General features: G+C 38.3%; 2 protein-coding genes across 6 annotated transcripts in view; one reads left to right on the forward strand and one right to left on the reverse strand.

The window, feature by feature from the left end:
* The first annotated feature begins 2,424 nt into the window (after positions 1-2,424).
* Positions 2,425-19,121, forward strand: cyp27a2 (cytochrome P450 family 27 subfamily A member 2). The gene is made up of 9 exons (XM_077199550.1): positions 2,425-3,640; positions 6,351-6,541; positions 7,023-7,222; positions 7,321-7,518; positions 9,082-9,245; positions 14,571-14,737; positions 16,787-16,868; positions 16,985-17,191; positions 18,239-19,121. Exons 1-9 carry the CDS (start codon positions 3,326-3,328, stop codon positions 18,353-18,355), a joined length of 1,641 nt encoding a protein of 546 aa, XP_077055665.1. The 5' UTR covers positions 2,425-3,325; the 3' UTR covers positions 18,356-19,121.
* Positions 19,122-21,453: 2,332 nt separating this feature from the next.
* Positions 21,454-23,790, reverse strand: part of kalrnb (kalirin RhoGEF kinase b) — an 82,156-nt gene continuing 79,819 nt past the window's right edge. For all 5 annotated transcript variants that reach the window (XM_077199552.1, XM_077199553.1, XM_077199555.1 and 2 more), the window contains one exon: positions 21,454-22,813. In XM_077199552.1, coding sequence (XP_077055667.1) covers positions 22,595-22,813 — 219 coding nt within the window. In that variant the 3' untranslated portion in view covers positions 21,454-22,594. The remainder of the gene's footprint in view (positions 22,814-23,790) is intronic.

Here is a 23,790-nt window from a genome sequence, read left to right on the forward strand (position 1 = left end):
GGTTGAGCGCGGTACATTGTTTTCCCTTGCCACTGTTCTATAGGGTCGGAAGTCTTACAAATATATCAATAGCAGGATTAGTTTTAACATTATCTAACCATTATCGACATTAAATATTCGTTCAAAATCACCGTGCATTAATGCTACATATTTATACCTGAGAATGTGTTTGACTTGTTTCCACAACGCATGCCTAAGGGAACGTCTGCCAATTCCACTAACTGCGTTAAGCCTTGTTTATACTCAACGCGTCCGCAAGAGCGCGAAGTTGCGCGCGGCAAAATTAAGTCATTGCGGTGTTGGCCGTCGTGCGCGTTGGGTGCGCAAGACCCCATTTCGCATGGCGGCGTGCCCGGCACTTTTTGTAACATCGCGCGCGGCGCCGCATACCGAAGATGAACGACTTCGAGCCGAATCTGGCCGAACTGGTAGGTCTGTACCAGCATGTTTACGATCCTTCTATACACAGATACATTTGCATTGATGGACGACCATAAAAGCCTCTCATTTTGTGAATAGGATCACATTTGCATTAAGGACCCAGTTTGCACTTGTCTAAAGTAACTGCTTACATTTACAAAATAAGCCTACAAAAGCAGAAGTAAGCCCTGCTGATGAAATTAAGGTTTAAACACTCTTCAATAAGGCTTCAGTTGTTTAACTAGTTTGTACAAAAAAGTACAATAAACCTACTGCATTTATTACTCTTTTAATATGAATCAGCTATTCATAAACTACTAATAAGAGTCAGCTCTTTTAAGAGTTTTAAATGATATCATGTTAACTACTGACTCCGGGCAGTCTATGGCTCTGGTTCTGTTAGACCTCAGTTCTGCCTTTGATCTAATCAACCATGATATTCTTATATCACGTCTTGAAACATGTGTTGGACTTCGTGGCACAGTTTTACAGTGGTTTCGGTCATATCTCTCTGACAGGAGATATGTTGTCAATATTGGACACCATTCATCTTCTGAAATATCTTTAAATTCTGGTGTTCCCCAGGATTCAATTCTTGGTCCTGTATTGTTTTCCCTTTATATGCTTCCACTAGGGTCTATTTTCAACAAGTATGGGGTCTCTTTCCATTTGTACCCAGATGACACCCAAATTTATATCCCTATGAAGCGGGATAACAAGCAGGCCTTAAAGCCCATTATGGACTGTTTGGAAGAACTAAAACACTGGCTTGCAACTAACTTCATGAGTCTTAATGAGAGTAAAACTGAACTTATTGTGTTTGGTTCAAATGAGCACTATGTACATGATCTTGAACTTGTATCTTTGTCGCCTTATACTACCACATGTTTCAGAAACTTACGTGTCTGGCTTGATAATAATCTTAAATTCGATAAGCAGATAAATACTGTGATCAAGTCGTGTTTTTACCATCTTCGTCTCCTGTCAAAGGTGAAGCCATTTCTTTCTCTAAAGAAATTTTAAACAGTTATGCATGCTTTTGTAACATCTCGACTGGACTACTGTAATTCTGTGTATATCGGTGCCCCCCAGGCTTGTGTTTCACGTCTACAATTAGTTCAGAATGCAGCGGCTCGGCTCCTCTATGGAAAACGTAAATATGATTCTGTCACGCCAATATTGATCTCACTACATTGGCTGCCGATCAAATATAGAATTGATTTCAAAATTCTATTGTTTGTTTTTAAATCCATTCGTAATGAGACACCACAGTATTTAACAGACTTGCTACACCCCTATGTTCAGTCAAGGTCACTTAGATCTGCTAACTCCGGACTATTGCAAGTTCCCAGGACAAGATTAAAAAATAGAGGTGATCGTGCCTTTTCTGTCATCGGCCCTAAACTATGGAATGCTCTCCCGGTTCATATCAGAACTGCCCCAACTTTATCTACCTTTAAGTCCTCCCTCAAGACGCATTTATTTTCTTTGATGTTTAATATACCTTGACTTACTGTTTCAGGATTTTACTTTTATGTTTTACACTTATTCTACAGCTTGTGTTTGTTTTATCTTCTTTTGTACAGCACTTTGGTCAACCTCGGTTGTTTTTAAATTGTGCTTTATAAATAAACTTTGTATTGTATTGTAATAAACATAGACATCATATAGAGACTAGATGCACATAGACATCATATAGAGACTAGATGCCCTATTGGCCGCATGGCGCAAGAAATGCGGCCGCCATCTTAAACCGGTCATACTCCTATTTGCGTTGCATAGCAGCACTAGATGCCAGAGCACATTCCTGCTCAAATCGCCGGACCATCACTCGGGGAGTACTTTTCACAAGTAAGATTTAACATTTAACATTACCGTACTATTGTTTGTATTTTGTGAGTAAAATATTCAATGTGTCCTGTATCGTAGCTACGTGTATGACCTTTGCAGCAAAAAAAAACGCGTGAAAATCAGTTCGGTATTCAGTGAAAGCGGGTGTATTGTGACCGGTTTAAGATGGCGGCCCCACGGCTCGTCCGCGGCAGTAGCTGTCGATGCTAATAAACGGCAAACTACTTCTTCACTGCTGTTTCCTGGTGGTTAAGAGGAGAATTACTCCGAGTCGCCCCCTTTCGTTTCACATAATAGCACAACGGCGAGCGCGTCAAGTATAAACGCCTCGTCCGTTTGGAGAGGTGCGCGCGCAGTCAGCGGAGACTCGCGCTCGTGCGGACGCGTCGAGTATAAACAAGGCTTTAAACGTAGCAATTTGTACTATTTAAAATTACTTTTCAAATTCCAAAGCTTGTAGAAGGTTCCTATTGGCAATGCTGATCTGGGAGCCTTGAGTAAATTAACTTATCTAAGAAAATGATTCATAAAACTCATCAGTTGAGCCTATGTTTACTTTCTTTACTGACACAGACGAAAATGAAAAGACTATCAGTCAAAGTTCAGCTTTAGGAGGGGAAGAAATACGGCAGGATAAGGAGACTGAGAGAAAAGAAAGATTAAGATGAGAGAGCAGGTATTGACAAATAATGCACACTGACATGGTTTTAAAGCTATTTATTATCCATTGTTTTGGCCTTCAAAAGTCTTAAATTGCACATATGTCAGAGAAATCAAAATATATATATTTATATTTAAGAAAATATACCTTAGTAGGGTAAACAGTAGACAGCTAAAACACTACAATTCAAAAGTATAATACACCTTCAAACATTGTGTCAAACTCTGTGTTTGTTTGTGATGCTGCCCCAAAACCTAGTGAACTACAACTACCCACCTAGATAGCGCGCCTATGATGTCCAAAAAACCTGTCGCGTTTCAAGATGTTGTCTAGGTAGGCAGCTCACTAGGTTTTGAGCCACAGCTGAAAAAACATCCCGCCCAGTATTTTGACATGAACTATGTGCTGGTATGCGCGTTCAACTTCGACCACAGCTTCAGATCGCCTTTGCGACACACGCCAAACATGTTGTCTTCTGCGCTAGTGAAAGCGGATCGTATCACAGCTCATGTTGGTAGAAAATATGCGCCGTTTCAGGAACTGATCGCACGAACCCTCAAGTCTCAAACAGGCAATGTAGACTTGCAGAGCGGAACAGCTGTGACGGGAAAATACAAAACCATCGATGATCTTCCAGGTCCCAATCTGGCCACAACCGCCTACTGGCTCTTCGTTAAAGGATACGCTGATAAAAGTCATGCAATGCAGGTAAAACACCTTTTTTTGTGTGTCTATGCAAAATTTGTTTTGCATTTGTTTTGAATTTGCAAGTAGTTACGCTCAAACAGCTGTAATATGAACAGATATTTCTTGGGGGGTGTTTTTAAGATGTAAACAGTTATTAATAGATCGAATGTTCATTCAGTTATACAAATATGAATATTAAACTAGCCTATTGGCCAATTTAATATAAATTCATATTTACCTTACCTGCACAAATGGTTATCAATGTCTCAAAATTTTGCTTTATATCTAAAGCAAAATGTTGAGACATTGATAACCATTGTGCATTTAAGGAACTAATGATTCAAGGAATACAGTTTTATCATGTAAACAAGTCATTGGCAAGTCCTTGCAATCCTGTCCACATGCACTATCGATAAAAGCATTTCTTACTTAATTATTTGTACGTGTATTGTAGCCTACAGTATATGGGCCACGGCAGAATTGGTACAAAATATTATAAATTACACTTGAAATATTGTTAATATTGTAATTGTTACTGATTTACCTGTGAGAACTTTTTTTTTTTAAATAGCAAAAAATATATATACAAGGTAGATGTAAACAAAATATTAATAGGCCAATATAAGCCTTCTTATGAAATTATTTATCATCGTGTTTCGGTAGTGATAGATTTGGGGAGAGGAAAAATATTCCTAAACATTCTGAAAACACAATATGATAATTAACAGCACAATTACTAGAAATGTGTAGGTTGAATATTATACAATTTGCATACATACAAAATTTGTGAAGTGAGACACATTTTTATAGGCGTTTCCAACTTTGACTTTGAACCAATTCTGTAGAATGGCTTTCAATTTTGGTGACTCTGGAAATCCTGTCTGACACTGACAGCTGATATCCATGGAACGAGAAGATAATATGGAAAGCCCTTTTAACATGTATTCCTTAAAACAAACTAATATACTCACCTACATTTGTTACTAGTAGGCTCTTTATATTTTGCCACTAAGTAATCTAAAAGTGATTAGTTACTTTTCCAGTTTCACTAGGTACTAGTAATTATTTAAACAGTCCTAGTATTTAATAATTTCATGGGCTTCTGTGCTTTACATATCACCTATTAACATTGCTGGGTATTAACTGATTATGTAATCTGCATTAGGTAATCAGATTCCAAAAATAAGTGCTTGTAATAAGATTATATTAAATTTTAAAATGGGCTACTCATAATCAGACTACAGTAGCTTTTTTAGTTATTATACAATTACTTATTGTTCACCAAATGCCAGAATATTAGTCAGAACTCATTGATTCTCTCCAATTCTTCAATTTTTTTTGTCTTTTACATTTTTGTTTCTAAAAAAAGTCTAAACTATTTGAATAGTTACTGGTAGGTATAAAGGCATAAACAAAAGTACTTATATATCGTATAGATTAATTCAATACTGCCTAATATTTAATTTGTGTCTAGTAGCAAAGATATAAGTACCGGTATAGTCTGGATTACTTGCTAGGAATTTAAAATTTTGTAGTAATATAAAATTAGTAGTTAGTTTTAAGTAATAAAGGTTAAAACAGTTTGCCATAAATATATAGGTCAGATGCTGTATTCAGGCTTGTATTCCAAAGGTTGATTTAAGCTCTGAAGGACCATTGTGTCAAACTACAGAGCACTCAAAGTTTCTATAACGGTTGTTTTTTGAATGCCATTGCACGGATGGAATGTCCCCACTTCCAGATACAAATTCCTGTAACAGAGTTTCTGTGAAATGTCACTTATCTCTGTGTGTCAGCCCCTGTAAACAGCAAAAAGAATCTGAGTGCGACTCACTGGATTTGGCCAATCAGAAATATGTTCTGTCAAAACATTGCTTTTCTTTGTGGTGCTCAACATGTCAACTTGTGGTTTAATTAATGGTGTGAGTTCAGGGCAAATTCCCTTACATTTGGAATGTACTTGAAATCTTAATAAAGACAATCAACAACTGGATATTGGATGCAAAAATAAATAAATAGGAGAAACAGAAATTACGTCCATAATATTAGTGACGCATATAAGATAAAAAAGGACAGAAAAGACATCTATTGTGGTAACAATACAATATATTCCAAAATAATGTTCGATATTACAGTAATAACCCTCATGTCATTCTAAAGCCATAAGCCTGTTTAATATTCAAACCTGAGCAGTTTCTGTCCCTCCATTGAAAGTACAGGTTATAAAAACTTAAAAGATCCAAAAAGGCCATAAAGGCATCTTAAATTGAATCCATATTATTTGAGTGGTTTTGTCCAAGTCTCTTGAAGAGATATAATCGATTTATATGAAGATGATCTAATTTATCACTTTTATTTACATCTAAACAATGACTGACACACATACATACACTCTTAAAAATAAAGGTTTCAAATGGAGGTTCTCACAGCAATGCCATTAAAGAAACCTTTTTGGTTCCCCAAAGAATATTATTATTTTGTCTTAAAACAAGCATTAAACGTAATTTTCATCTTGAAGTCACCTTGGGCATTTGCTGAGTTGGGAACCATTGCATTAAATGAAAATGGCTATTTAAACATTTTACAGAAAGACGCACCTGATACAGTATTTAACCTTAGATAGATTACTTCAGGGGGATTGTCCCTGTATTATTTGTAGCTAAATGTGTATGATAAACAATTGCTGATATACACACAATGATTCCCCCCTCCAAACACATCTATTATGCAGGTGGAGCATAAGCGCCTGTATGGTCCGATCTGGCGCTCTCGCTTTGGGCCGTTTGATGTGGTAAATGTGGCGACGGCAGAACTGCTTGCACAGGTGATCCGACAGGAGGGACGATACCCAGTCCGTACTGATCTGCCTCACTGGAAAGAATACAGAGACATGAGAGGACAAGCCTATGGAATTCATGTAGAGTAAGCTTTTCTCCCCTTCACACATTGTCTTTCTCTAGACTTTCTTTTTATGGAACAAAAAACATGGAGAATGGAGAACACAAAATATATGCAAAAACACCATAAAAGTATGATAAAAGTGGTCCATTAGCACCACATCCTCCAAGCGATACAATACCTCTGTGTGCCAAATGGTACAAAAAAATAATTATTCACTGATGAGACCTGGATCACTTCTATTCTGAACAAATCATTCAGTAGTGTCGTGAACAGCATCAGATGATTCATTGAAAAGATTTGACTCCAAACTATTTCTGTCATGACTCTTATAAACTGTGGATCTTTGGTTTTTTCTTTGCAATAAGCTCTATTATGACTTTAGAAGATTTTTTCATTTGGGAGTTTGACCGCTTCAGTCCCCAAAAAGTTTAATTAACTACAATACCGTTTAAAAGTTTTAGGTGAGTAAAGGGAATTTTAAAATATTTTTTTTGTATTACAGCACAGGCCCTGAGTGGTATCGTATTCGTAGTGCCCTGAACCCTAAGATGCTTAAACTGAAGGAAGTAACGGCATACGCACCCATCATTCACGAGGTCGTGTCTGATCTCCTACAGCGCGTGGAACTCCTGCGTCTGCGCAGTCAAGACCAGGCCACCGTCACTGACCTCGCCTCTGAGCTCTACAAATTTGGCTTTGAGGGTTTGTATGGATGTAGATGGGATACAATATCCTGGAGCTATTCACAGTGACATGTGAGCAAATAGCAGCGTATTGATTTTGTCTTTCTAACTATTCAGGAATCTCCTCTATCCTGTTCGAAACAAGGCTAGGGTGTTTACAGGAGGAAATTCCCACAGAAACTCTGCGATTCATATCTGCCGTTAATGACATGTTGGCACTCTCAGAGACGGTTCTTTTTTTCCCTCGCTGGACCCGTCACATCTTCCCGTTCTGGAAGCGGTTTGTCCAGGCTTGGGATGACTTGTATGACGTAGGTATGCTAAAGTTCAATGTCTGCATTTGGGCTTCACAATATACAGTGGATATGAAAAGTCTACGCACCCCTGTTAAAACTGCTGTTTTTTATGAAAAACATGTATAAATCATATCAGAACCTTTGCAAAAAATCACAACCTTTTTAATGCCTCTGAAAAAAACTGGAAAAATTCTGATATAATTTATCTGTTTAATTTTGTTTTATTTAACATAAAAATAGTTGTTATTATATAATATATATGTGTGTGTGTATGTTTGTGTATTAAACACCTATTGCAAATCAAGTTTATTGGCAAAATTTACAGACTTTCAGCTGTTTGCAATGAACAAATCAAACCAAAGTAATTGAAAGAGCTCAACACAACAAATGTTTCAAGTGGTTTCCCCAAATTCAACTGAAAATTCAACTTTGAATGACTTCTGCAGCACAAATCTGTAAAACAGGCGAGTATTGCTCAAGCAGTGTTGATGAGAAGGCAGTTTCAGAAAAATCCTCGAGTGACTGCAAAAGTCCTGCAGCAAGACCTGGCAACAAGTCGCATACTTAACCCATGGCAGAACTATCCCAAAAGCACAAGAAAAGTCAGCTCCAATTTGCTCAAAATTATATAAATAAGCCACAGAAGTTTTGGAATTTTGTTTTGTGGCGTGATGAAACAAAACTGTTCGGCCCTATGGATCAGCGGTATCTCTGGAAAAGAACACTCTGTCTACAGTTAAGCATGGTGGGGCTCTGTGATTCTCTGGGGCTGCTTTGCATCCTCTGGTACTGGAAATCTGCAGCATGTGGAAGGCAAGATGGATTCATTTTTGCATATCATAAAATCCTAGAAGAAAATGTCATAAAGTCAGCGAGGAAGCTGAAACTTGGACCTTCCAACAGGACAATGATCTCAAGCATACTTCAAATTCCACCAAGGCTTGTTTGCTGAAGAAGTCCTGGAAGGTTCTACAGTGGCCATCACAGTCTCCTGACTTGAACCCCAAAGAAAATTTCTGGTGGAATTTGAGGGAAGGCGGTTGCAGCACGACAATCCAAGAATATTACTGAACTGGAGGCCATCATTCATGAGGAATGGGTTGAGATTCCTCAGAAACGTTGCCAGAAGCTGGTGTCTGGTTATACATCTTGTTTGCAGCAGGTCACATCAGACAGTCTCTGTCTGATAAGTGTGTTCTACTAAGTACTAAAGATGCATGCCATGAAGGGGTTGGAAATTTTGAGTGCAGAAGTCATTAAAAGATGCATTTTTAGTTGAATTTGTGGAAACCACTTGAAACATTTGTTGTGTTGACCTATTTGAATAACTTTTGTTTGATTTTGTTCATTGCAAACAGCTGAAAGTCTATATATACACACACATACATTTATATTATTTATATATATATATATATATATATATATATATATATATATAAATTATTATTACACATGTCGTTGCACCTGTAGTCTCTGTCTGACATATATCTGATATAGTGGAGTTGCTGGACATAAATAATTTTTTGAAACAACAGCATAACTGATTCCCCTTTCTGTCTGTGTCTGTTGTACTTTTTTCCAGCCCGACATTTGATTGATAAGAAGGTGAAGCAGATACATGATCAGGTTGAGCGTGGAGAGGAAGTGGAGGGCATGTATCTCACCTACCTCTTGTCCAGCGATAAACTCAGCTTAGGAGAGGTGTACATCAGCCTCACTGAACTTCTGCTGGGAGGCGTGGACACAGTAAGAATATGTTTATTTTAAACCAGTCAGACCGGAAGTAGAATAAACAATATGATATGCTATTAGTAAAAGGTTTTATTCAGAAGAGGATTTATTATTCAGAAGTTAGTTATGTTACAGAAACAATGTCCTGCACCACCGGGTCAGTTGTTGTGATAAGGTGTGACTTATGCAGGACTTTAGAGTGTTTTCTATATTTACCTGTCAAAAACAAGAGAGAAATTAAGTTCCTGTAAAAATAAGAAACAAGAGACAAACACACAGTCACAAACTTATATGAAACTATTTATTAAACATACCAGAATTTTAATATTGTTGCATCCCTAGGTGAAACTTCCCTTTGAAAAAGAAGCATTCTTTTTAAGAGTGCTTATTACAGAAATAATGTAAAAAAATAAATAATTCGGACACTTAAATTAAAATGTATTATAGTTTAAAATTTTATGCAGTTAGCTGAACTTTACAGTGTTTTTTTGACTCCATTAAGTAGGTCCTAAGTACATCTTTATATGTCATTTCACAATTATTTCTGTTGTCTTTGAAATACGGTTAAAGCACTGAATGTACCGACAAGCATTTATGGTAAACTTAAATATATTTGGTTACATTCTTTTAAAACTCAAACTCGTAAAAAGTTACGGTTAGGGTTTGGTTTAAGGTTAGTTACTTGAAATTATGCAGAATTTACTGTTATTACTATTGAATGGTCTGAACTGTCGACACGACAGATCTCGTCACAGTTGTTGTTGTTGTTGGTGCGTCCTACGATGTGAATAGAGGCCGATCCTTGATGCACATGGCTGGCCACAGGCGTCGTACACAAACTGGCTAGATGCTGTTATAGATGTTGTTAAGGCATTGTGCTTTCTGCTTCTTCGCTTGTCTATTGCAGTAGTTATGCGGATGAACTCAAAGGAGTGTATGGCAGTAATGCACTGTGCTCGCATGATGTCCTGTCTGCAACCATCTCTTCAAGGTAATTTGGGTCCATGTTGCATAGTTTCAAATTGAATCAGCCATGCGTATAACATGTCCAGACCCGTGAAACTGTGCAGCGAGCAGGAAGGCCTCAATACCATTGATGCCACAGGTCTGAAGTACCTCAGTATTTGGGGATTTATCCTGCCATTTGACATATGCACAGTTTCCGTCATATTGCACATGGAACTGATCAAGTTTGGTAATCTGCCGGTGATAAATGGTCCAGGACTCCGATCCATACAAAAGCACTGTGAGAATGACTGGTTTATATACTGCCACTTTTGAGTCCAGCCGAATGCTGTGCTCATCCCATATTCTCTTGGACAGTCGACCGAAGGCAAAACTAACTTTTGTGATGCAGGCATTGATGTCGAAGTCCGCTGTCTACCGAGGTAGCAGAATTTGTCAACGGCCGTCAGCACTGTCTCAACTGCAGTAATTACTGGTGGATTGGAGTTTAACTTGTTCACTGCTTGAAGCATGACTTCTGTCTTCTTCAGACTGACAGTGAGCCCAAACCTAGAAGCTGCAGTTCGAAAACAATTGAATAGTGACTGAGCTTAGGTAAGGGTGTGGGCCATCAGTGCTCAATCATCCACATACAGGAGGTCATGCAGAATTACTGAATGTATCTTTGTATGAGCCTGAAGCCTGCATAGATTGAAGACAGTAGCCATCTGTACGGAACTGGATTGGAATGCCCATGTCGCAGTCCTTAAAAGCCACGGACAGCATCATATAAAAAAGATGCTGAATAACAGTGGGGCGAGCACACATCCCTGTTTGGTGCAATTGGATATGCCAGATATGCCAAATGGGTCAGACAGTTGAGCCAGAGCCCGGTGCGGGAAACTGAGTCGAAGGCTTTTGTGAGGTCAATGAAGATCATACAAAGATCAAGGTGTTGTTCTCGGGCACTTCTCCTGAATCTGCCTAGCAGTAAACACCATGTCCATAGTACCGTGGCCTACTCGAAATCCACTGACTTTCCGGGATGAAGTCACTGTCATAAACGTGTTGTTGGAGGTGGTTCAATAGAATTTGTGCCAAAACTTTGCCTGCAATGGAGAGCTTTTAAATGTGAACAATCAGTGCGTCTTTAAAATCTTGAGGCACAGCTTCCTCGATCCATATTTTACTGAATAATGCATTGAGTGCGGTGAGAAGAGATAGTCCACCTTCTTTCAGCACCTCACTTGGAATGCCATCAGAACCCGGGGCTATACCAGAGGGCATCTGCTTAATGGCACATGCGACCTCTTTCCTTGACGGGATATCGTCCTGGTCTAAGGCCGTTGGCCACTGCGCTATGTCACCAAGTCATCAAAAGTAGCTGGCTGGTTCAATACCAATTGAATTTGGTCGACCCAGTCTCTGAGGATCTCAGCCCTGTCAAAGTAGGGTTCCGTCAATGGCACATACAGTTGTTGAACCAGCTCTCAAGGGCCCATAGACTGCCTTAAGACCATGATAGAATGCCTTCATATCATATCATATCAGTCTGCAGCAAACTGAAGTTCCTCAGCTTTTGACTGCCACTATTTGTTCTTCATTTCACGAGAATGGGTCTCCGCTGCTTTTCTTGCCCGAGTATATGTTGACTTCTTTGCAGTGCTGGATTTATCATTGACCCACGCCAAGTGAGCTGTGTGCATGGTGTTCAACAAGGCTTGCGCTTCAACATCCTGATCGTCAAACCAGTCATTATGTTTGGATGTGGTGAAGCCGAGGACTGTGTTGTACGTGATATCCCTGATTTTGGACCATGTCTCCTCAACATTAATAGCAGCTTGATTGTCCAAGGTGCTGAGCCTGTCTGAAAGAGTCTGACAGAAGTTAATATGGCAAGAGTCAACACAAAGCTTAGAAACATCCAGTCACTTCCGCCTTTTGGCTTTATGTCGACGAGATGGAGCTTGGTCCAGAGACATCACACTACGCAGCAGTTGGTGGTCAGACCAACAGCTTGTGCCTTGCATGGCTCGAGTTATATGGACCTCCCTGAGATGTTCCTGCCAGGTGATTGATGTAATCCAACATGTGTCAATTGCTTTGATCGAGGATGTTGCCACGTGGTCTTGTACTTGTTCGCCTGCTGATAGGAGTTTGTGATCGCCAGCTCATGTTGCGCACATATCTCCAGCAGCAGTTCTCGTTTCCCACTGAGTGTTGCCCCAAGACTTTCGGCCATGCAATGACATCACGCACCACACGCACATTAAAGTCTCCCATAAGGAAGAGCCGGTGTTTATGAGGCACTGAACGTAAGGAAGTGTTAAGGTGTTCATAGAAAGACTCCTTCTGGTCATCACTGATAGTCATTGTGGGTGCATAGGCACTAATCAAGACAGCACTGTTGCTATTCTTGAGCATCAGCTGCAAGGTCATCAGCCTTGGTGACAGGCCGCGAGGTTGCACTTCTAGGAGTGGTAGCAATGATGTCTTCACTGTAAATAGAGCCCTGTGCGGGACTGTTTTCTTCATCTCGCTCCCGCCCGCGCCCGCCGAATTTCTGACCATTACCGTCCGCTCCCGCAACGTATGTGTTACACTCCCGCCCGCTCCCGCAATATGTATGTCCACTCCCGCCCGGACCCGCAAAACTCTGAGAATTTATTCCCGCACAATAATAGAGATGCATTGATTTTGTGTCTTCACCCGTCCCGCAGGAAAAAAAACGTATTTTTATTTCTATTATTAAAGGGCTTCATGGGGTGTTGTTTGTTTCGTTTCCCTGGCCTGCATGTAGCCTATTCTGACGCACTGATCAGGAAGATGAATAATAGCCTGGCTATCGGGGACATCTAAAACGCTTTGGCTGCCGCGCGTTTCTTTAGACTTCAAGTACTTTGATTTTGGCTATTGAAGTATTCCATCATAGGCTTGATTGGTCCTGGTGTAAATGTGCAGAAAGCATGACTGAAAGCAGCTAGCCTATGAGAACACAGAAAGACAAAACACAAAATACATTCAAACATAGGCTACCTCCCGATCCCGCTGGGTTTTTTTTAGCCGCCCATTCCCGCCAGCAGCAAAGTTCAAACCGCCCGCTCCCGCGAGATTTGCGTTTGGTCCTGCGGAACCCGGCGGGACTCAATCCCAATGCAGCCCTCTAACTGCAAATCCAACTCCAGACTGCCTTGGCTGACCTTCGGGCTGCCCAATGCAGAAGAATGTATAGCCGGCATGTAGAAAAGGGAATCCAAGGCACTCTTCTTTAGAAAATTAAAAAGCCTTTATTAAACTGGCTCTATCATGATTGAAAAAATTATTAAAACATGTGGGGGAAAATACAACCCACGCGTAGCGGCACAACCAGCCTTCTTCAGGGTATACTCAAATCTTAACAGTATATTTTTAAGTACACTAAAAGTGTACAATAAGGTGGTTTGTCTGAGTAACTAGTCGTTCTTAAGTAAGCCCTGAATGATTAGGGTCCTCCAGACTCAGATCCGATTTCTTAGTGGTGTTCACGCATTTGGAAACATGTACTTCACTTTTGTGATCCATCTTTGTAGTTACTTTTAATCAGTTGGGGGGTCAAGGTGAGTTCACACAAGTGTCCTTGCTGAGTAAAAGTAACTACAAGGTGAGTTCACACAAGTGTCCTTGCTGAGTAACCCCAGGTGTAATTCACACATTAATCACATTAACTATGAACTTACAACAAGAACGTGTTGACTATCCTGCCCATCCCTAACTGATACAATAACGACCTTTAACATGCTGTACTATCTACATTATATCTGTGTAAATGTCTGTCAAGGCTACCGTTTATTGGATTTCCAGAGCTATCTGCTAAATTGTGTCCCACTTTTAGCAATAGACAGGGTTGATAACCTGTTAAGCAGCATTCTTTGCTGATGTCTTGGCCGGTTTCAGCGAAACATACCTAAGGATTTAGGGTACATTTACATGTTTTTCACGTACAGACGACAATGTTGTCAAAACGATCCCCGTTCACATGGATCCGCAAAAAGGGTTAAAAATGCTGTATTATTCATGCCAGGCCCTTAGTTGGCGATGTCACTTTGTAAAGAAATACTACATGCCTATAGACGGAACTCATGAGACACATTCGCATGATGCCACCAGTTTCACAAATTTGCGCTTTTGTAGTTTACACATAGACGATAACCCCCAAAATGCCGTTGTCGTTTAGATGAACGGCCAAAATGCATAAGTTTTCCGTTTTTAAAAGAGAGCACTCTAGCCCCACCCCCTCACCCTCTGGACATAATTAACTTAGCCAATCAGGTGTCTCTATCATAACATCAGCTGAGATCTATGAATGCATTATTGGATAAGATAGTCAATCTTTCTTTTTTTCTTTGTCCTTGACAGACGTCTAACACACTATCATGGACCTTGTACCATCTTGCACGTGATGCAGAGGCACAGAACCGCCTCTATAACGAGATCGCATCTGTTTGTCCTAATAAAGAGCAGCCGAACGCTGAACACCTGACCAGGATGCCCTACATGAAGGCTGCCATCAAAGAAACTCTCAGGTAGGGGAAATGCGCATTAGGCCAGCCCCAAAAACTTTTTGTGGGGAGAACAGTACTAATTTATTGTTCATGCATCTTGAAAGGGGTGAAAGAGACCAGCTGTTTTCTACATTATGCAGGAGTGGCCAAACATTATTCAGTTTATGCTGAGCACAATAACCTTTGCACAGCCCTTATTTAAACAGTCTAACTCGCACAATAATCTCCTCCACAGTGATTAAACACAAGAGACCTCTTCTGGAGAAACAATGAACTTGATACTCAGTCTTTGGAAATGAGTGTGGGTTAGCTTTAGTTAACTCTTTCCCCGCCATCAATTGTAAGACAATGCTTCCCCGCTCTGGGTTTTTTTCTTTCTTTTCTGTCATTTGGCCAAAATCTCACATTATAATGAAGCGCTAAGCAAAGGTTATTTTTGTTGTGACTCGACGACAAATGCAAGACGCTCTTCACCACTCCTCAAATACTTTTATATATAAACTGTTTCTTAGGTAAAGAAAATGCTGTACTTATTCAAAGGAACAGTTCTTTATTTACCCTGGCCAAACTGCTTGTGGCACTTCATTCACGATAGAGATGGTTTATGTTAATATTACGATACTTTAAATTGCTATTAAGCATCTTCTGAAAGATTACTCAATCTCCTGTTCAAAACACAGGCGAAGAAGAAGCAGAAACAAGGGATTATGTTATGTAAACAGATGCATTTGTAAAATAACACGATCATTATCATTAAACAGCATATAAATCAAAACTGCCTAACGTTACTGAATGAAATGTCGACCCAGGACGAGCTATAGTACTGTGAAGCTTTGGGGGTGTTAAATGGGTATATAAAATACTCCATCTGTGCTTTTATCATCGTTCTGAATCCCATCCAGACTTAGTCTTTGACAAAACGGGTTTTTCTCAGGTTTTTGCTCAGTTGCTTTTTTATAAAACTCCAACTTTCAAGTGTTGATAAAAAATGAATGCATGAAGCTAGAATAAAACTGTTTTTTTTTTCTTGTTTTGTTTTTTGGGATAAGAGTTGTTTTTGCGGTGATACAGGGGAACATTGATCTTGGAAAGATGTCTTCTAGAGGAATTCTGTTCTGGACTCGTTTTGGTTTGTAGCTGCAGTTGTAAGCCTAGTATTGTAACAGCAGTCTGTCTTGTTAAAAATGGATATAGGCCTATTTTATCACTGTACTTGAATCTATAAATGTAAAATATATGATATCACACTATTTAATTGAAAAGATAATGAATAACATGTTGCAAAGAAAAAGCAATGTTAACTAGTTATCTGTATTTTATTACCTTGGCATAAAAATTACAAAGTATAAAAAGTATTAAAAAAAGAAAGAAAATCTAAATCCTGTAGTGTAAATCCAAAGCGTAAGGCAAAGGGTGAAATCCAAAGAAACCATTATTTAAATCCACCAACTGAAATACAGGAATTCGCAGGAGAAAACTCCTACACAACAACTAAACAGCTTAAATAGGACTAATACCGGACAAGGAGCTAACTGAAACTGAGAGCTTATATACACAGAAAACAAAGAAGCTAATTAACAAGACACACCTGAAAAGAATACTGAAGTCATTCAGAAAATATGGTGACAAACACGCAGGGAACAGATATGACAAACAACCTAGAAAGCTGACCTAGAAACAGACATGACCAGAACAGAAAAACAGATCAAAGATGATCAAACTCAAAATGTGACACTTTACCAGAATTACGATGTTAATAACTGTGGAACCGCATCATCACTGTCTATGAGAAAAGGGTCCGTTAAAAATGCAGAATATTGGTCTATATTTCGGTCAACCACTAACTGAGCTGTGGGTTCCAGTCAAGTCCAGTGCTGTTTTTACATAGTAGTCCCTATTTTAAGTCTGCATCATGTGGTGGATTTACTATGCAGTCTGCCTTGAAATGTGCCTCTAAAACTTTTCAGGCTGGATTTAAATGTTCAGCGATCTTGTTAAAAAATAAACTTCACTTACAGGATGCTCAGTTAGAAATTTAATTTCTCACAATATTATGCATTTTAATCATAGAATGTATCCTGTTGTCCCTGGTAACGGACGTCTGACTGTGGATTCGGAAGTAATTGTGGATAATTATTGGTTCCCTAAGAAGGTACACACACACACACAGCTCAAACATATTCAATCTCTCATTAAACATCTCCAATTAATTAAACGTCTAATAGCCTAATTCCAGTCTTTGTGTGTTTTCTCTCTATTTTTCCTTAGACACAGTTCCATCTCTGTCATTACGCTGTTAGTCACGATGAGAATAATTTCCCTGATCCGGAGCGTTTTGTTCCAGACCGCTGGTTGAGGGACAGCCCGTCTCGCTCTCGACATCACCCGTACAGTTCAGTCCCGTTTGGGGTTGGTGTGCGAGCCTGTGTGGGGAAGAGGGTAGCAGAGCTGGAGATGTACTTTGCTCTGAGTAGAGTGAGTATTATGCTCTCACACTATCTGATGCTTCAATTTCACACACATTTGTCAAAATATTATGTTGGACCAAGCGAGCATTAGGGGTGTTGATGGACTCGATCTACTCCATCGGTGTCTTGTTTATTGTTCTGAATCCCATCTGGACGTTGTCTTTGACAGAAACGTGATTTTCTCACCTTTTGCTCAAAATGTAGCTTTTTTATAGCCTGGGTTTCCCCATGCTGCCTTGCCCGCAGCGTGATTTTATTCAGTCTGGATCATCTTCTTCCTCGTCTAATTTCTGTCGCTCTACATACGTCATCTGGTATAATTGAAACCATTGGCTATGAGCTACGTACAGGCGCATTTGATAGACATTCGTAGCACCCAATAAACGGCTCTGGGCATTCATAAACCACGCCTCAAATACGAGAAAATGAGTCTATGACCTCAATGAGACGAGGTCTGACGTTTGCCAGGCTAGCTTATTTATGAAACTTACCCACATTCAAGTGTTGATAAAAAAAAAAAAAAGCTAGAATAAAACGAGTTTTTTAAATCAAAGACAGAGGTTCTGTTCTTTCAATTGATATGTATGCATCAACCCATTCTTTTAAAAAAAAATACAATTTGGTTTGAAATTCACATGTTGGCACAATTTCTAAAACTGATTTTAAGCATTGAAGTATAAACCTTTCGATCAAAAGGTTTTTAGTGCTTCTGTCAAAATTATGAATCGTGATTAATCACATCTAACATAAAAGTTTGTAAATATATGTGTATATACACTTGTGTGTTTGTGTGTAAATATATACACACATACACACACAAACATTTATGTTAGGTGTGATTAATCGATTTGACAACACTAGTTTTTAATGCTTTTAAATAAATTGTCACGTGTGCAAACTTTTCACTTAATATCTAATTTGAAGTTGATGTTTAATCTTCAAGCGACTATATATACTGTACTATACTATATATACTTTTATATATTTATACTACATTTAACTATCGCTATTACTCTTTCTTATTAATTTAACCCTTGACCGTTTTACCCCACAGCTGATGCAACATTATGAGGTCCGAACGGAGGAGGGGTCACCATCGATTCAGCCCAAAACCCGAACACTGCTCATTCCCTCCCAACCCATCAACCTACAGTTCATCCCTCGAGCCTGACAACAGCCGTCTCCCATCAGTCTCTTTTTATAATCAAAATGAGGACTCCTAATTCAAATCATGTTGCTTTAAATGCCCGAGGGTCCCTACCCACAATTTGTTTCTGTGAAATACCCTGTGAGGTAATCTAGGGTAGAAGGTGGAAGTGGGGCATCATTCCAAATAAACATCAACTGAGCTGAAATATTATAACAGATATTTACAGCTGAGATGTTTGCATCGTCTGGGTCGCACTGTTAAATAAGAACCTAAAAAGTCCAACAGAGCGCCATGTGCACTGAATCTCTGCTTTCCCTTCAAACTCTTAAAGAGCTGTAATTTTGCCAGAGGAAAGAGATGGAAACATGTAAGAGGAGAGAGAGGTGGAAACATGTAATTTTGCCAGAGGAGAGAGATAGAAACTAAGTTCTTGTGTTCACTGTGGGCAATTATTCTGCAGATACAAAGGACGGCCCACTAACTCTGCTATGAATCTCAAGGGTCTCATCAAGCAGAAAGAGTGTTCTTTAAAAACATGTTTTCCGACGGTATTTAAAAAAAATATATAATGCTACCTGTTTTTTTACATTATATTAATTTAATGTTGATGTCAGGGCATTCGTCCAAACCTTAATCAAAAAACAAATCTACTCCATTTTTATGATTGTAAATTATTGTGGATATACAGTGGATTTACGTGCCCTTTTTGTGCTAGGCTGAAAGAAAATGACAGAATTAACCAGAAATGCTAATTTATGTAAATAAACCTGTTGCCAAACCACCCACATATTGACTTACATCAGTGTTCTTTCTTTCTTTTTCAAAAATCATAAACATTTTGATACTGTATATACCATTGTAAGAGACCTGTAGTTATTATAGACAACATAACAATGTTGTTACTTGAAATAAAACAAAAGATAACCGACAGAAAGAAACATGTAATTCAGCCAGCAAGGCAATACTTCTCATTTTCATTTAGATTACCTTGATGTACTAAAATAACTAAAACTGAAATAAAAAGGAATAAAATCTATTTAGATATTAAAGAAACTAATACAAATAACAAAAAACACAGAAGAATTACTGAAGCCTTAACTAAAATGAAAATGTAAAAAACTAATAGTTTGTCAATGATACTAATACAACACTAAATAGACCAAATGTAGATAAAGACCAATTTTAGTGTCTCAGTTGCAGTGCACTATCTACTACAGCAGTTATTCTAGTCAAGCATGCGGTTCTGTTGCTCAACGTCCGCTTCTGAAGCCACTTGGATGAGTAAAAACTCTTGTGCAACAGAATGACATGGTGATTCCTGTCACGTTGAACCTGTGGTACAATCAATTTCACATGTACAAACTTGTGTTGTAAAGGAAGTATTTCTATTGAAGTGTACTAGACTTTGCTCTGACTTTTCAAGGTCTGGCATTTTATTAATTATTTACATTATTATTTTTCCAATAACAACTAAATTGACTGGCAGGAGGGAAGTAAAATGCTAAAACCGTTGCTCAGTGAGGGATTGAGAATTAGCTTACATGAGGATAACAACTCAAAGGTGTCTTTTTCCCATATTTAAAAATAAAATCTTGATTTTTAATTATATTGTATCCAAATAATCCAAATTATCCAAATAAAAGCAAGTGATGTATAATGTTTAGAGCATTTTTATATAATAATTTGACACTGCGTGCTAAAAATTTTAAATAAATGGCTTCCATTTATTTCCATTTTCCATTGAAATAAAACTTGCTTAATCTTTCTCTTTAGATATAATTTACATCATTTAGCATTAAAGTGTTGCTGCCCCCTCATGGTCATTTTATTTACTACAGGTACATTTAAAGGTCTTTCGACGCTTTTAGCGGCACCAAACGGTACTTCATTCTGTGTGATGCTGACTATCTGATTTTTTTTTTTAATGATAGGGTGGGTCGGGAGTTTTTTTGTCTTTTTAGGAAATAATTTACATAAATAAAATTTTAAAGCAGTGTTTTCAAATCATGCATATTTACCAACAACTAACCCTAATCCAAACCCTAACAGCAACTCTATAGTAAGTACATTTAGTTAATTAATAATACTCAGTACTTGAGTAAGTACAATGTAACTACATCACCTTAAATTTAAGTAACCCATTGTAGCATTACTAAATGGTGAAAAAGAGAGAGAGAGAGAGAGAAAACATGGGTTATGCTTTATTTTAGGGTGCCTTTGCTACAGTGTGATTATACAAAATATTATTAGTATTAATTAACATGTATTTATTATATATAGCAACTTGGTTTGGATGTAACATCACAATGCAAAGTAGTTGCACTGGCCAATATGGCAGCCATCTTGGACTTAAGGATGCCGCATCACAAAAACGGGAAAGTTTTCACTTACTGATGAAATGCTTATCCAAGATTAAATTAATACATGAGCTTTTTATTGATGGGGTAGGCCTACTATGATATTAGACTAAATAGCCTATAAAAGAAGATAATGAATTTCAAACCGGAACTAAACATCTTTTTATTCAAAGATCAACAGTCTGTCATTAGTCTTTAGTCTGCCACAAAAAAAGAACAACATTATAATCATGAAAAAAAGCTATAGCCATTCATATTTTGAATGAAAATTATAGCTTATCAATGCATATCTAAATTCGCTCCTACGGTCTCTTTGTAGAACTTCAAAAAAAGAAACAAAAAAGATGCTGCAGCCAGGACGACTCAACCTCCATGGACAGTTTTAATGTTTTATCAGACAGTAACTACTCAAGATGTTGCTTTAGTATAATTTTCGGGACAATAAGGGCCGGATTCGGGACAACAGCTTAGATTTCAGGACGTCTGGTCAACCTAGTCAGTCATACTTTGTTATAACCTTGTTATTATTATATAATAACCTTTATTGTATATACTGTTCATGTGTACTCATAGTGCATGTAATTGCATCTCATTGGGAGAACTCACTGTACATGCATACATACAATACTCTGTAACATTGAGATGATTTTTATACGCTTGATGTTCATTGCATAAATATTGTTTTTAAATATTTACATGTAGAACACAATACTGTTTAGATGACAGATGCACAGATGAACAAATGATACAGAACACATTATGTCCAAGATGAAAAATTGCCAGCTTTATTATGAACAACATTCCAGAGTTTAACAAGTGAAATACCTGCTAGAATTAAATTTTTTTTGTATGTTTATTTACACTTATTTCTGAGATCTGAACGCTGACAGCAGAAACTACTCTTCAGAAATCAACAACATCCATTTTTAATTGACTAATTTGAGTAAACATCTGGTCTGATATGATTCAGATGATAACTTATTACATACTAAATCTGATGATGTCAAATGTAAAAATCAGAGGGTCAGGCTTTGGAGGCAGTGCTGACTACCAGGATATTGTTTTGTGTTGGGTTTTTTGAGCCTGACCGTAATAGAGGGACCGTTTTCCTCTGCTGTGTAGCCTATCTATTATGGCAATGTCAAAAATATTATGTACAAATTTAAAATGATACAGAATAATACATTTAAATCTTTAGTTACAAGTACAGTTATGAGCATTGTGACGATTGTGATATTGCACAACTTGCCGTCATTGCGATACTATTTGTTGGAAAAGTGCAGAATACTTTGTACAGAACACTGAACTGGTTGACAGAACTGAAAGAAAATAATAAATCTGCCGCGCCTAACAGCGGTAAAAATAAGACACTTGGGGGGAAAAAAAACTTTCCAAAAATAAAAATCTCAGTAAAAGAAAATATACACAGTGTGCAAATGACTTGGCATAGACAGACAGGGAAAAAAGGGGGAGCCCCATTTAAAAACAGTCCGTTGCGCGTAATGGAGCGTGTTGATGAGAAAGGATGACGTTAAGATCCATACACATCCACACGTAATTCACTGACAAATTCACCTCAGTTTCCTCTCTATACAACACAATACTTTTTTTTAATTATTAGCAATATAATATATTTTCTTGAACTTCCTTTTTTCTATTGTTTTCTTTTTTTTGCCCATATCGACTATGGGAGGTGATGTCGCACCATTTTTCGTAGCGTGCATCTGTAGTCCTCTGTAGGGCAGATGGGGAAGGGGGCGGGACTTCCTGTTCTGTCCAAGCAACAGTAGCTTAACAGGAGGTTGAGTGGCATGTATCAGCAAGCTTTCCCAGAGTAGGCTGGTGAAACTGAAGGGTGAACGTGAGTAGTGGTTTTATTCCGAGGCGCTGAGGGGGCGTGGCTTTACCGAGTCGAGGATAGCACGTGACCCGGTACCCAGCCCTCTGCAGCAGGTGATTGGCTGTTTGCAGGTCGGTAAACCAGGCACATGTTCTGCTGATTGGACGCCAGGATCTGCACCGTCTCACCAACCACCACGCAGATCTCGTCCTCCTTCACGGCATTGTAATCCTGCAGCACTAGCACCGAAGACAGGCCGTTACACTCCCCGTCGTCCAGCTCCTGGAGGACAAAAGCACACGCACACAAATGAAGCAATCGAAACGAAAATTTGTCTGAACTAACTGGTCAAAAGTTTGGAATACTTGAGATTTTTTTATGTTGTGGAAAAAAGTCTCTTATACTCACCAGGGCTGCATTTATTTGGTTAAAAAATGTAGTAAAAACAGTATTGCTGAATATTATTACAATTAAAAAAAAAAGAATTCTGTTTTAATAGACTAATGCATTCCCGTGATGCAAAGCTGAATTTTTAGCATCATTACTCCAGTCTTCAGTGTTATATGATCCTTCAGAAATCATACAATATGTTGATTTGCTGCGCAAGAAACATTTATTGGGTATAGTAAGATTTAAAAAAATAATCTGTTTGATAAAATGTTATATAATGTAATTTCAATGTTTTCACTGAATATTAAGCTGTTTTTAAGAATCGTTATTAATAATTAAGTACCAATAATAATTGATAAGCACCAAATCAGCATATTACATCCTTATATTTCTGAAGGATCATGTGACACTGAAACACTGCATCACAGGAATACATTTTAATATATATTAAAAAAGTTCTTTTAAATTGTAATATTTCATCTTTTACTGTAATTTTAATCAAATAAATACAGCTTTGGTGAACATTAGTAAAAACACAAACATTTTTTTACTGGTAATGTATGCAAATGAAATATGTGGACATATGTAAGTATGTGTTATGTGTAAGAAGTATAAGTCCTTCTTCATACGGCCCAGCGCTTCAGGACAAATCAGAACAAAAGTCTGTTCCTCACCGTCTCCGCCAGTGCCAACCTTGACCTTCTACTGGCATGAGAAATAAATAGCTGGGTGAAAAGCTTAGCTTCGAGACACTGAATACCAGACTGGAGGAGCCACTTGCTACTTTTTATTTTTAAGTGACAGTGTGATTTATTAGGAACAATGCAGGGTTTGCCAAGGCCAAGCTACAAGCTCACCAGAGAGAGAGA

Source organism: Siphateles boraxobius, unplaced genomic scaffold, assembly GCF_051911475.1.
Source record: "Siphateles boraxobius isolate OS27281-9 unplaced genomic scaffold, OSU_SipBor_1 41, whole genome shotgun sequence".
NCBI lineage: Eukaryota > Metazoa > Chordata > Actinopteri > Cypriniformes > Leuciscidae > Siphateles > Siphateles boraxobius.